The following is a 12,941-nucleotide window of genomic DNA, read 5'->3' on the forward strand; positions in this document are numbered from 1 at the left end:
CGGCGTAAGGGTTAAAACGTCTGCTTCCTGTCTTGGAGGGGCAGCAAGGGGAATACCCGGGCAAGGCAGAAAAGGGCGGGAAAATAAAGCACTAAAGAAAGAAAGCGCGGGCTTGGGGGAGGGGAAGAGCCAATGAATGAGAACGAGGCTGCGGCACGTAGCCCCTCGCCGTCCGCCTGCGCAGGCGCACGCCCGGCGATCTCGCGGGAAAGAACCGTTGCCGGTCTCGGCGTTGAGCCCAGCTCGGCGGGGGTGGAGGCGGGAGTGAAGTCTCGCGAGAAGAGGCGGTTTCGTAGCGGAGCCCTCTGGCTGAGAGTGTCTGAGGATCCGCCGTCGCATCCGCGGACGGTTTACTGAGCCCGTTAGTGATCCTGCCGAGCGAGACTCCCGTCGCCGTCATGTCCCGCTACCTGCGTCCCCCCAATACGTCTCTGTTCGTAAGGAATGTGGCCGACGACACCAGGTGTGTACAGAGAAGGGACCCTGGGCCTACCCGGGGAGGCCGCAGGCTCTTGGGGAGGACCCGTGCGGCGGCGGCGGCGGCGCGCTGGGCCGGGGGAGGGGAAGGCGAAGATGGCGGGTCCCGCGCTGGCTTTCGGGCCCCAGCTAGGCCGCGCCACCGGCTCAACCGCCGCGGGGGAGCGAGGGCGGCTCCCTGGTCCTCCCAGGCCGCCGCGTGGCACGCGGGCCGCGTGGCTGGGCTTCGGCCCCCCTCCCCCTCCGCACTTCAGAGCCCCTTCCTCCCGGTTTCCTCTCGGCACGTCCAGCCCCCGCCGCGGCCGAATATCCGTTCTCCATTGATTTGAAGTTCGCGTTCTTTGGGGTACACGCCCCCTCGGCCCAGGGTTTTTGTGTTTTGGGGTTTAGGGGGGGTTGGTGTTTTTTTTTGTTTTTTTTTTTTGGCTAGTTAAAGAATTGCGAGGAAATAACGGCATCGGGGGAGGGGCGTGTATGGCGAAGCATTCGCAACCCTTTTTTTGTTGTTGTGTTATAGTTCTGATTTTTGAAACATTGGAGATGTTTGGAGAGAAGGAATGTCAAAAATTGGTAGATAAAATTATTCCAGTTAGACGGTGCGAACTAGTTCCTCTCATTTCCCGGAAATAACTGGTCACCCTTTGAGAAATGAGGCTTAGGAAGTCTGTACCATTCGGATGTTAATAAGCTAAATTGGATTAATCCAGACCGTGCCTTTGTTCTCACCAATTGTCTTAATTGCTTGTAGTTGCCGTCAGAATTTCTTGGAAGAGATCCTATCACTAGAAGAGACGTTATGTTTCACACAATCACTCTAACCCCCCAACAGTCAAATTTATTTTGGTAGCCTTGCGTGATTTACATTTTGCCGTCCTAACTTTAAGTAGGAAAGTAATTCGTGTTCTAGCATCTAGAAAAATTTTCCCTTGTCGTTTTGATCTTCCATTTAAGGGATTATATATATTTGTGACTTCTGTTTTTCAAATCTTTATCTACCTCCTACTAGGTGTCTAAACCTGTCGCTAAAATTTTAGGATAAAAGTGCTTGGTATTCAGAGTACTAATGTTGATTTGATCCTATAAAAGTAAAACATTAGTATATGCAACCTAATACTACGATGCCTTTTATGAAAAATTAAAGGTGTGATTAGAAACTAGATAAATTTGTGATCAAATTTCCTTAGATGTCCTTAACTGTTCATGTAAAGTAATAGATTTTATTACAAACTGCATTGTCTTCCACAAATCTTGGATCTTAGCATTTCCTTTTTCAAAAAGATACGTTGCCTCGTTATTTCTCCTGTGCTCTTAAAGTTGGTTCTTGATGTTGAGATTTAGAAAGCTTGTCTGTTTCTGGTCACCCAGGGATACAGCACATTCCCTGTCATTAATTGACAGATTACAGGAAGTTACCTGTTTCTTACAAAGAAATTCTTTTAAAGAAGTGAACGTAAAAATTGGGGTTTTTTTTTTTTATGATGTTTTAGGTCCGAAGATTTACGACGAGAATTTGGTCGTTATGGTCCTATAGTTGATGTGTATGTTCCGCTTGATTTCTACACGCGCCGTCCAAGAGGATTTGCTTATGTTCAATATCCTTTCTTCAGATGGCTGATTAGTGAGGGGTGTTGAAGTTTGAAATTCAAGTTTATGTAAGAGGTAACATCTAAAAAGTAGTTTACTTTTGTCCTCTAATGTTTAATGTCTTCAAATTATTGAAAATTAATTGACTCACACATTGCTCTTAACTATTTCTTAAAGTTAATCCAAAAATAGTAAAATATTTAAATTCCCATTCATGATGCTGAAACTCAAATCAATGATGATAAAATGTGATTTAAATTTGAATACACTCTGGTTGCTACCACCTTTAATGTAAGTCAAATTAAAAGTTAATATGTTCTTGTGCTTAGCAATTAAAGTTTGGTATTGTCTGTTAATTTGAATCACTTGATCAAAAACAAATTGTATAACAATGAGGTAAACTTCTTTAATATTGTCCCCTAATTTGCTGTCCTCTGTTGTTACCTCAGAGAATGTAAAGCTGTACAGTTATGGCGACCCCAAAGAGAAAGCATGAAAGAACCTTTAGAGTAGAGTTCAACACTTAAGGCAAGTAGACAAGCCAAAGACCTCTTAAGGATCAGGCTTGAAGAGAAGGGAGAGTTTGGGAAAAGAAAAATTAAAGAAAAGCTGGAAGAAGGACAAGCCTAATGGGAGACAAAGCCTCGCTTTATCTACAAAAGGGGGAAAAGGTTGTTTTTCAAAGTTAAAGATAAAGCCATCTGTCATATTTGGCCAAGCATCTCATGACAAGTCCTTCTGACAAGCACTTAAAGAGTTAAAGGTCAAGATGAAGTTGAATGATGGCCAAGATTAAAGGAGTCATACCTGATGTATCCTACAGAATAACTATTTTCCTTTTTTTTTTATTTATTTATTTTTTAATGTTTTGTAAGCAGTTAATTTTCAAAACTATTCTGGTTTGGTCTAGTGACAAAACCTGTAAGTTGATTTATGTGGGCCTTTGATGTTGTGATTGTGGTCTTGTATAAATGCACTCTCTCAGCTTGTCAAGTTAAAGTGTACCAGGATATAATGTTGTTAAGCTTAAACTCGGCATATTTCTGTTTCGGACCAGATGGTCAGATCCCATAGGGTAGAAGGCAGTGCTCTTTGGAATAGCACAAGGTTCTGGGGTCAAGCCGACTCCACAGAGCCATGCTTAAAGGGGAGAGAGGTGCTAGCACTGGGAACTACCTAGAAGCAGTCTCTGGTGGTCTTGTAAGGTCAGATCCACTGGACATAACTACCTGTTTATAGATTTTAAAGTGGCTTTGGGGGGTGGGGGCGCACACATACTCCAGACTTCTAAACTTAGCTCTGTGAAGCCTGCTGGTCCCTGCACTGCTTTAGCACATACCATCAGTTAGCACTAAGTGGATTGCAGAAGACCTTATCCCTTGTATGGGTGCCTAATCAGGATCTACAGAAAGTCATTCCCTGACCCAGAGTTTTAGGTGACATTATTTCTTCAATGAGACGGCAAAGGTTTGGGCTGTGGGCGTCAGGCGAGGAAAAATTGTTACTGATTAAATTCATTGGGTCTCTTGAAACTTAGGAGGGGTCCTAGTGAGATCTAGGGGAAATGTTGAAAGCTGCTACTTCAGCAAAGGTAGTGATAAGGACAGTTGGGGGAATTGGTTGCAAAGCTCTGTTACAGAGAGGATAAGAGCTATATTTGGCTTGCTTTAAAAAAAAAAAAAAAGGTGACGCTTTCTGGCTTACAGTGTTGACCTGATTTTACCTGGTTTGGGGTGGCCTGGGAATCAAGATCAACAGTAGTTTGACTCAAGAGTATGTAGTACTTGGGCCAGAGGAGAGTTGTCATCTAAAGGAGAATCATATACTTCTTATACACAGTCTTTCCGTGGTCTTAAAATAGTTGAAAATGAGTAGGTCTCGGGATTTTGCAAAGATACTGAGTACAAATTTCTCTGTAACTAACATCCAAGTGATACTTGATCCTATTCCCAGTTAACCTTCTCTTAACACATATAGTAGAACTTTGCCATAATTCATCCAGCCCAGGTCTGTTTTTGAGGGTAGATCCAGAGAATGAGTTAATCTCAATTATTTTTATACCTTTTAATTTTAATTCTCTAAAAAGTAAATTATATTGTCTTCTAGCATAGTAAGTAGTATACCATTAAGTGAACTTTTAATATTTAAAGCCCATCTACATTAACCTTGAGGGGGGTGTTCACTTTATAGCACTCAAGGTTCTAAACTCCCCATCAGCCTTTGCCTTTTCATTTTGAAAAAACGCCCCATGATTTAGGACTTGGGGAAACCTGTCTTTCATTAACATATACATAGCAGCTTCAGGAAGAGAGAGCTGGGAACTTGCTATTGTCCTTAATTCCTTTCAAAACAAAAAATAAGAAATCTGGTGAGGCAGACCTTTTAATATCTGGAATAAACCGAGGTATCAGTCTTGAAGAAAGTGTGTCTCTTCGAGGGTGTTTTTTAATCAGCTCAAGATCTGTACTCCTGTCTCTCAAATTTGAGGAAAAAAATGGACAAGTTGCAAGAGTGATTTCTAGGATAGAATGAAAATCTACACTCAAACTTAACCCAGTTCCCTTTCCAAAGCTTTTATATCAACCACTGCTCTGAATATTTGCTTGGCTTCATAAGAATGGTGGTTTTAGGAGAGGAGCTAAATTTGGGCAGAATAACTTTGTAAAGCCTAGAGTTCTCATAGTTAATTGCTGACAGTGAGGGAAGAGGGCAGGCAAGACAACCGCCTCTCCAATCAAAAACCAGTACCAGTAGTTCCTGTGTCAGATTTATAAATGTTATCTTGAGATTCTCAAGTGGAAAACCAGTGCCAGACCCACTTCTTTGCGGGGAGCTATATGTTTAGTACATATGGTTAGGGCTTTCCAGTCCAGGAATCTTTAGAAATGGTCTGTTATTTCTTGACCGCATGCTTTTATAGTCTATGCATGGGTGTAGTATGCTTTTGATACAGTGATATCTTCAGTATTTAATGCTTGATTTTGTTTTGATTTCCACAAGTGGATAGCATACCAGTCTTCCCTGTATGGTACAAGGAAGACAGCTACATGAAATAATAGTGTTAGATATAGCAGAGAAAAACAGCAAAATAAACTTGAAGTTAATGTTTTATCTCTTGTAAGGTAAGGTATATTCTGCTTGCTTACACAAGAACTATTGGCATTTTCTTTTTTTCCTTTGAAACAAAAATCTGAAAAACAGTTTTGGTTTTATTTTCAGAAATTTTTGTTTTAGTATACAACATAGAACTGACATTTGTTTTTCTTTTTTTGCTTCTGTAAAACTTGAAACTCAGGAAGAAAATTTTTGATAGGATTACTTGGTAGTTCAGCTATAACCAATCTTATTTTAATAACTTTATAATATGTCATCACTTGTGTTTTCACATGTATACCGTAGGAAATCACAAGTGCTTTAATGCTGTGAAGTGTCTATAGCTGAATCAACCAACCTGAGTAAGTGAGGTCTGGATGATTTTCTAGAATAATGAGAGACTGTGAATTGTTCCAGACCTCCCAACCAAACATTCATTTGTTATCAAAGTATGCAAAACTTCCCAAGCCCCTTAACATTTAGCACATTTGAGGATGTTCGTGATGCCGAAGACGCTTTACATAATTTGGACAGAAAATGGATTTGCGGACGCCAAATTGAAATACAGTTTGCACAGGGGGATCGGAAGAGTAAGTACCCTCATGCTTAATACATGTTTATATATAGTACGTCATTTTTAAACAGTGCATTGATACCTCTTTTTGGAAGTATTCGCAGTTTGTCTATCTGTTCAAAATCTAGAAAGAGTTCTCACATACTTTGCAAAAAGTTAGAATGTGAAGATAAGAATGCTTGAAATGTGTTTGGACTTACAAGAATGTGGATTGATACAGTCTGCTGTGCCATGTTTTTAGTAATTGAGGGTGGAATTAAAAGGGAAATAATTTGGAAACTGTTGGGTCTTTTCAGCCATTTCTCTTTATAAAAGATCTTCAAGTTATAATTGGGTATTTGCTTGACTGTGGAAATGAACAGATAGAATTAACCTGAGAAAGATTACAGGCTAAACCTAGAATTGGTTTTATATTAGTCTGTGGTTTTTATTATGTGGGTAAACACCAGGTGTTAGCCACATACTAATGATGCGGGAGTATAGGCTTTGGAGTCAGGTAGGCTGGGGCTCAACCATTTTGTTACCTTGGGCAAGATACTAAAAGATAGAGATGAAAATAGCTGCTGAAGAGAGGAGGAGCATAGAGGTTGACACTAGCTGCCAGTAATTCTCTGGTTCTTGGGTATTTGCTGTGGTATTTATATAAACACGCAAACTTCCAGTATCGCTTCGTAGACTTGAGTAAGATACCAGGAATTCAGGACTGTCCAGGGATGCAGGTATGTCTAAGGCATCCAATAAGTGCTCTTTTCCACTTTTATTGTGATCTCTCAGAACCGTTTAACCATATAGCCCTGCATTTTAATACTAAAATACTGTTCGGAGGCCACCAGTAAGTGTTTTGTCGTTGTTAATTATGTTCCTAATAAATGAAAACCACACAGAGTAATTCCAAATTAGCATATGGTTCAGTGGTTCATGTTTTAATTTGGAAATCTTAAAAATGTGAAATTTTTTAATGTTGAAATAATTGGCATATTTTTGGACAACAAGCTAGATGGTGAAAAAGTCTCTGACAAAAAATAGTTGGGAAGGTAATTGAGAGTATCATTTTTAACAGAAAACAGTATTCTGATAGACACCCTAAAAAACAAATACCCTTTCCAAGACTAATAGTCACAATTAACCTTGACACAATTTGGGGGTGTAAGGGAAGAAAATACAGAAATTTTTCCTGTAATTCAAAGACTTAAAATACTAGGTTTTAATGTTTCTAAACATTTGTTCTATGTATATCATTAGCTCCAAATCAAATGAAAGCCAAGGAAGGGAGGAATGTGTACAGCTCTTCACGCTATGATGATTATGACAGATACAGACGTTCTAGAAGCCGGAGTTATGAAAGAAGAAGATCAAGAAGCCGGTCCTTTGATTACAACTATAGAAGATCTTATAGTCCTAGAAAGTAAGTGTGATGTGTAGTACAGTAATCTGTCAGAAAAGATAAATGTTTGTTAGCATTTAATTTTATCTTTCTGTACACTTTAATTATATATATTGTATGCTTCATTGAAACTAAAAATATTTTAGTGCTTCATTTAAAAAGTTTAATGGCTCACGTTTTTTTTAATTAGAAACTTTAGAAGACTGTAAATAGACATTTGTCACTGTTTGCTCTTTCTGATGTACTTTTAGCAGTAGACCGGCTGGAAGACCACGGCGTAGCAGAAGCCATTCCGACAATGATAGGTAAATAACTTTGCTTTGAAACAGACTTCTATGTTTTTCAATTTCAGAGTGAACTTTTGCTCTAAAAATAACAAATTTGATTAATATAGAATCTAATTTTTACTCTAATTGTATCTCTCCTCTGTTTTGAAAGATTCAAACACCGAAATCGATCTTTTTCAAGATCTAAATCCAATTCAAGATCACGGTCCAAGTCCCAGCCCAAGAAAGAAATGAAGGCTAAATCACGTTCTAGGTCTGCATCTCACACCAAAACTAGAGGCACCTCTAAAACAGATTCCAAAACACATTATAAGTCTGGCTCAAGATATGAAAAGGAATCAAGGAAAAAAGAACCACCTAGATCCAAATCTCAGTCAAGATCACAATCTAGGTCTAGGTCAAAATCTAGATCAAGGTCTTGGACTAGTCCTAAGTCCAGTGGCCACTGATAGTATAAACCTTGATATTTTTAGGCATGTATCATTCATTTACTCATAGGTTGGTTTACTTAAATTATCAGGAATACAATGTTGCAATGATGCTTAAAAAACACTTGTCAGTTTTCCCTGTACCAGGCAAATGGTTATAATTAAAATGATATGCTGTTGAGAAGCCACTCTTAAGAGTCCAGTTTGTTTAATGTTACGGGCAGCTACCAATTTGTGGTGTCTCTGTATATTTTTGTAAAGATTCTCATTTTTTATGCTTGAAGTATTGGTGAAAAGATGTTGGTTGACCATAATTTGCAACATTGTCTTATTAAAAATAAACTTTCATATCCATATTTGGTAGAACTGTTAACCTAGAAATGTAGCTTGCTAATAAGATAGAATGATACAAAAGTGAAGTTGTAGCCACAGTACAACACTGACTGATCAGACACATTTAGGTTCAGGGTGGACCTTTTTGTCTTGTTAAGATGTCTAGGCCCGTGATAATAGTTAATTTATGACAGAGCGTGGAATAGTTCTTTTGTTAACCCCACCGTCTTGGGGAATGATGCCAACTGGGTTAGGTAGCATTTGGGGGAAGATTGAGTTTTTGACTGAAACATGGAGCCTTCACTGCTTTTTTCTGGTTTCTGTGAAGATTTGAAACATATAAACATCAGAAGAACTCACCTTAAAATTTAAGCAGGTCAATAATGGCAGAAATAATTTTAAGGGAAAAAAATGCTCTCAAGTAGTTACTCTCAACTTCAAGGAGCATTGTTGGTGATACTGCTTAGTTTTCTTACTGCTGTTAAAAAACAGCAAGTAAATTGTTTCAGAGTAGATTTTGTTTATGCATATGCGTAGTGTAAATTGAATTTTGATGCTTATAGCACTCGGTCTGTGCATTTGTATCAAAATTTGCCTTCCACTTTATGAAGGAGGCTTGTTCTTCACACGTCAGCTTATTTCATGTGAGGCAAGTTGAAAGAGAACACTCCCATTCTAGGTGATTCTGTGGTGCCATGAAATTTAAAATATTTTGGAAAAAGAATTTAAAGAGTCCCATCTCTGAGTTTGATTGATTATCAATGTAGTACCTGGCAGTACCCGACTAAAAAAGAAAACAAGACCCTAACCGTTTATAATTTCTAGCATTTCTCTGAGAGATCGTTGGGGGGGGGGCAATAAAAGGGACATGTCCAATCTCATTTCAGAATAAAAGCTAGCATCTTTAAAAATTTTAGATTGCTTGCTTGCAGGTATAAGTAAGAAATATTGTGGGGAAACGATTCCTTTTAGAGGATTACTTTTTTCCAATTTTGGTTTTAGTAATATAGGCCTTGCCTGTAAAGAACAAAAAAGATGGTTTTTAAATACTGTTTGTGGAATGTGTTTAAAGGATTGATTCTAGAACCTTTGTATATTTGATAGTATTTCTAACTTTCATTTCTTTACTGTTTGCAGTTAATGTTCATGTTCTGCTATGCAATCATTTATATGCACGTTTCTTTAATTTTTTAGATTTTCCTGGATGTATAGTTTAAACAACAAAAAGTCTATTTAAAACTGTAGCAGTAGTTTGCAGTTCTAGCAAAGAGGAAAGTTGTGGGGTTAAACTTTGTATTTTCTTTCTTATAGAAGCTTCTAAAAAGGTATTTTTATATGTTCTTTTTAACAAATATTGTGTACAACCTTTAAAACATCAATGTTTGGATCAAAACAAGACCCAGCTTATTTTCTGCTTGCTGTAAATTAAGCAAACATGCTATAATAAAAACAAAATGAAGGAAATAATGATTAACTGGAATTATTATAGTTTTGGATGAGATTCTAAAATAACAATGGAAACAGTTCTTTGTAGATTTAGGAATATTTTTAATCAGTGTTGCACTAGGCACAACTTTTCTTTGGAAATGATAGAACTTGCCAGAAAGGTACATCTTTTATATACTACTCTAAAATTCCTTATGTGATGTCAGAGTTGTTTCATGATTGCTTATTAAGCCCCTTGGGGTTAAATAACATAGAAATTACTGGTAGAATTAAGATAAGTATTAAAATGAAATTTGAGTCCGCTAATTGTAAATTTATATTTTCATTATTGGATGGACCAATAATTCTGCTCTTCCCGTCCTAAACAAGATGAATTGGGCCTTATATTAATGGCTTGATTTAAAATACTTTTGAATTGAATGTCAGTGAGCAGTTTAATATACTAAGTGATAACCACTTCGGGGAACTGGTTTAGGTATTTTATGGTTTGAATTCTAGCTGCTTTATAATGACAACAGTCATAGCTGATACTTAGTATTTATGATGTGCCAGACACAGTCCTAAAACTTAATGTGTTGTTTACTTTTCACAAAACCCTAGGAGAGAGATACTTTGGTTTACCCCATATCATAGGTGAGGAAATTGAGGCATAAAGAAAAGGCTATAAAAGGCAGATCTAAAATTTGAGCTCAGGCCTGGTCCTTATTTTTTTTTTTTAATGGACTGTGTTTTGATGAAAGTATACTGAGGAGATAGCGCATTGAAATTGCTCTCAGTCTTTGTGCAGAAACAGAAAGCCTGATGATTTCATTTTTATACTTATGTCACTTAATATGACTCACCCTATTTTTCTGAGAACTTTATAGTTATTTCTAAAGTGACATACCTAACCACTTCGAAAGGACTAAATTATAGTTGAACCATGATAGTTAGGATCCTATTCATACTTGATGAGGATCCTTACACAGTGCTTTAATTTTGGGCTACATAGTTCATAGCTGTGGATATCTGCTATGTGTCTGGCACTGTTGTCGGTATTAGAGCAGATCATATGAAGACTCAAGTGAAGACTGACACTTCACCTCTCTTTTACTTAAGATCTCTGCGTTTTGTTTTGTTTTGTTTTGTTTTGTTTTGTTTTGAAGCCAAGTAAGCAAGAAGAAAAATGACAGATAATGCTTCAGTGAGAAAGGAAAGGTGCTACATAGAGTATGAGCTGTTAAGTTTACAACCCAGGGAAAAGACCTGGGAACTATTGTACTATTCTCTTGAAAATTTGGCCCAGTAAGCTGCTACATCCAGTTCAACTAACAAAATCCTGTATACCACAGAGAAGAATAAAGAAAACCAAACTGACAAACATCCTTCTTTTATTTAAGACCAAACTGCAGCTGGAATACCCAGTACAGTTCTGCTTACTACACTTCAAGAAAGATCTGAGAAAGCGGAAAAAGAACCAAAGAAGGGCAGTTCAAGCGACCAAAGGGTGGGTGGAAGGTGCTGCAGTATGAATACTGTACGAATATTTTGACTCTGGTCTGAAAAGATAAAAGAATGTTATCGAAACTACATGGAATAATTGAAGTCCCTTCAAGTTTGAAAGTAAGCATTTTAGGACAAATAAAAGGAAATTCAACTTTGTTCTTGTGGAAAACTAATCCCTAAATCTGAATAGGTTTATATTGATTCATGGGTAACAGGTCCGTAATAAATTACTGGAAACTAGGATGTCTGAATATCAAGGAAGACAGCCATTTAGTCTCTTACAGTGCCTCTATTGGTCTGTCTCAAACTGAATTGGGTGAGAAAAGGTATGGTCCAATATAAACTTTTTCTTGGTTATCTCTTAAAGTCAGTTCCATTTTTGCTATTGGCAAATCTTGCCGTTGTTTATTCCAGTGCCAGTGTTTTTCTGCTTAATGATTTGCTTTCTTGGCATCTGAGTTTACTTACTTGAATGCCATGTGCAGTTTACATCTTCCTTACACTCTCCCAGATAAATTCTGATTATAATACTTGACATCTAGCTAAGAGGGTCCATCTCTTCTCACCTCGGTCCTAAGTCAGTATATTCAGCAAACATTGATTTACTGAGCCCTTAACTGTGGGCAAAAATTGTACTGGGTAATTGTGGAGAAAATTCACTTACTGAATAAATGTCTACTGAGCACAATCTAGTGAATCATTACAGTGTGGCCTCATTGTTTGAGGCGTATTCGTAACTCTTTTACACCATTCGTATCTTAATGTAATTATAAAACCCAGAATACTATCAAAGATCATTTTTGTGGTTATCTGCCATTTAAAAGTATCCAGTATTTCTGTTTGCATCCCATTAATACAAATAATGAAAAAATGTTTTAATCTGTAATAAACTGATTTATTGTGCAGTGACTGTAATATACTAGAGTCATATTAAATTGTTAACTCTGCCTCCGCAAACACATATTAGGAAATAATCCCCAAAATAAGTATTTAACTTTGCAATAGATATAAAGGAGACTCTGGGTGCTATAATTAGATTATTTTGAGGCAGACAGAGAGCTGTTATCCCAGCTGATTTAGTATGTTCTGTAATTGGGAAAATGTTCACCAGATTATACTTTTTAGTGATTTACATGTACATTTTATAGGGGACATGTTCTGTGTATAGTGAATAAATAACTTTTATAGTATCACAAAAATGTTTTGGATTCCTTAGTTCCTTATTAGGATATGAAGTTTGTTTATCTATATGTTGATTCTTCCATCACTCACATTTGATTTTTGTCAAATTTCTGCCGCATATTTTAAGCCTTTTATGTAAAGTTATTCATCTAAAAATATGGAAGTGTTTAAGCCTTTAATTTATAAAAAATTTTGAAAATATTGCAGAATACACATAACTGGGGAAATAAGGGAGGTATTTTAACCAATTGGTTAAAAAAATGTTTTCAAACTTGCTTAACATCACACAGCAATTAAGTGGCAGATCCCAGGTTAGATAGAGTTCATGGTTTTTTCATTTGATGGTTCCTCTTTACTATTTTGTGCCCTCTTTTTTTTAAAATAAAATGGGAAATTTTTTATAACAATAAAAGTAATATAATGGAATATAGAGTTCACATGGAAGGAAGAATTAATAGAATAATGAGAAAAGATTTAGTATCAAAAAATATTTTGTTTGTAATCTTTCTGGATGAAAAAGAGGTTAACTACAACACGAGATGTCACAGCTATTGTGACTCAGGCTCTCTATCCTGGCTTTCCAAATTTCAATCTTGTATTGGTTTTCGACCATATTCTTGTTTACAAAATCCTGAGATACTTTGAAAAAGGGAGGCTATGACTTAAGA

At 37.2% G+C, this 12,941-nt stretch overlaps 1 protein-coding gene across 8 annotated transcripts; it reads left to right on the forward strand.

Annotated features, from left to right (window-relative positions):
- Positions 1–274: 274 nt before the first annotated feature.
- On the forward strand, positions 275–12,290 carry LOC111154618 (serine and arginine rich splicing factor 10). 8 transcript variants are annotated; one of them, XM_022514331.1, is made up of 7 exons: positions 275–463; positions 1,965–2,069; positions 5,641–5,744; positions 6,971–7,133; positions 7,364–7,417; positions 7,551–7,652; positions 10,986–12,290. In XM_022514331.1, exons 1-7 carry the CDS (start codon positions 399–401, stop codon positions 11,044–11,046), a joined length of 654 nt encoding a protein of 217 aa, XP_022370039.1. In that variant the 5' UTR covers positions 275–398; the 3' UTR covers positions 11,047–12,290. The 8 variants fall into 8 exon arrangements, with proteins under 8 accessions (XP_022370039.1, XP_022370040.1, XP_022370042.1 ...); XM_022514332.1 differs by lacking the exon at positions 7,551–7,652; XM_022514334.1 differs by lacking the exon at positions 7,551–7,652 and having other exon boundaries at positions 7,367–7,417.
- Positions 12,291–12,941: the final 651 nt, after the last annotated feature.

Source organism: Enhydra lutris, unplaced genomic scaffold, assembly GCF_002288905.1.
Source record: "Enhydra lutris kenyoni isolate GAN:26980312 unplaced genomic scaffold, ASM228890v2 scaffoldscaffold38, whole genome shotgun sequence".
NCBI classification, from domain to species: domain Eukaryota; kingdom Metazoa; phylum Chordata; class Mammalia; order Carnivora; family Mustelidae; genus Enhydra; species Enhydra lutris.

Bases quoted from the DNA above. Each gene is read 5' to 3' on its own strand.
- LOC111154618 (XM_022514329.1), top strand. From the start codon at position 399: ATGTCCCGCTACCTGCGTCCCCCCAATACGTCTCTGTTCGTAAGGAAT. The intron at 2,070-5,640 runs ATATCCTTTCTT...AACATTTAGCAC, and splicing joins AGAGGATTTGCTTATGTTCA to ATTTGAGGATGTTCGTGATG. The intron at 7,134-7,363 runs GTAAGTGTGATG...ATGTACTTTTAG, and splicing joins AGATCTTATAGTCCTAGAAA to CAGTAGACCGGCTGGAAGAC.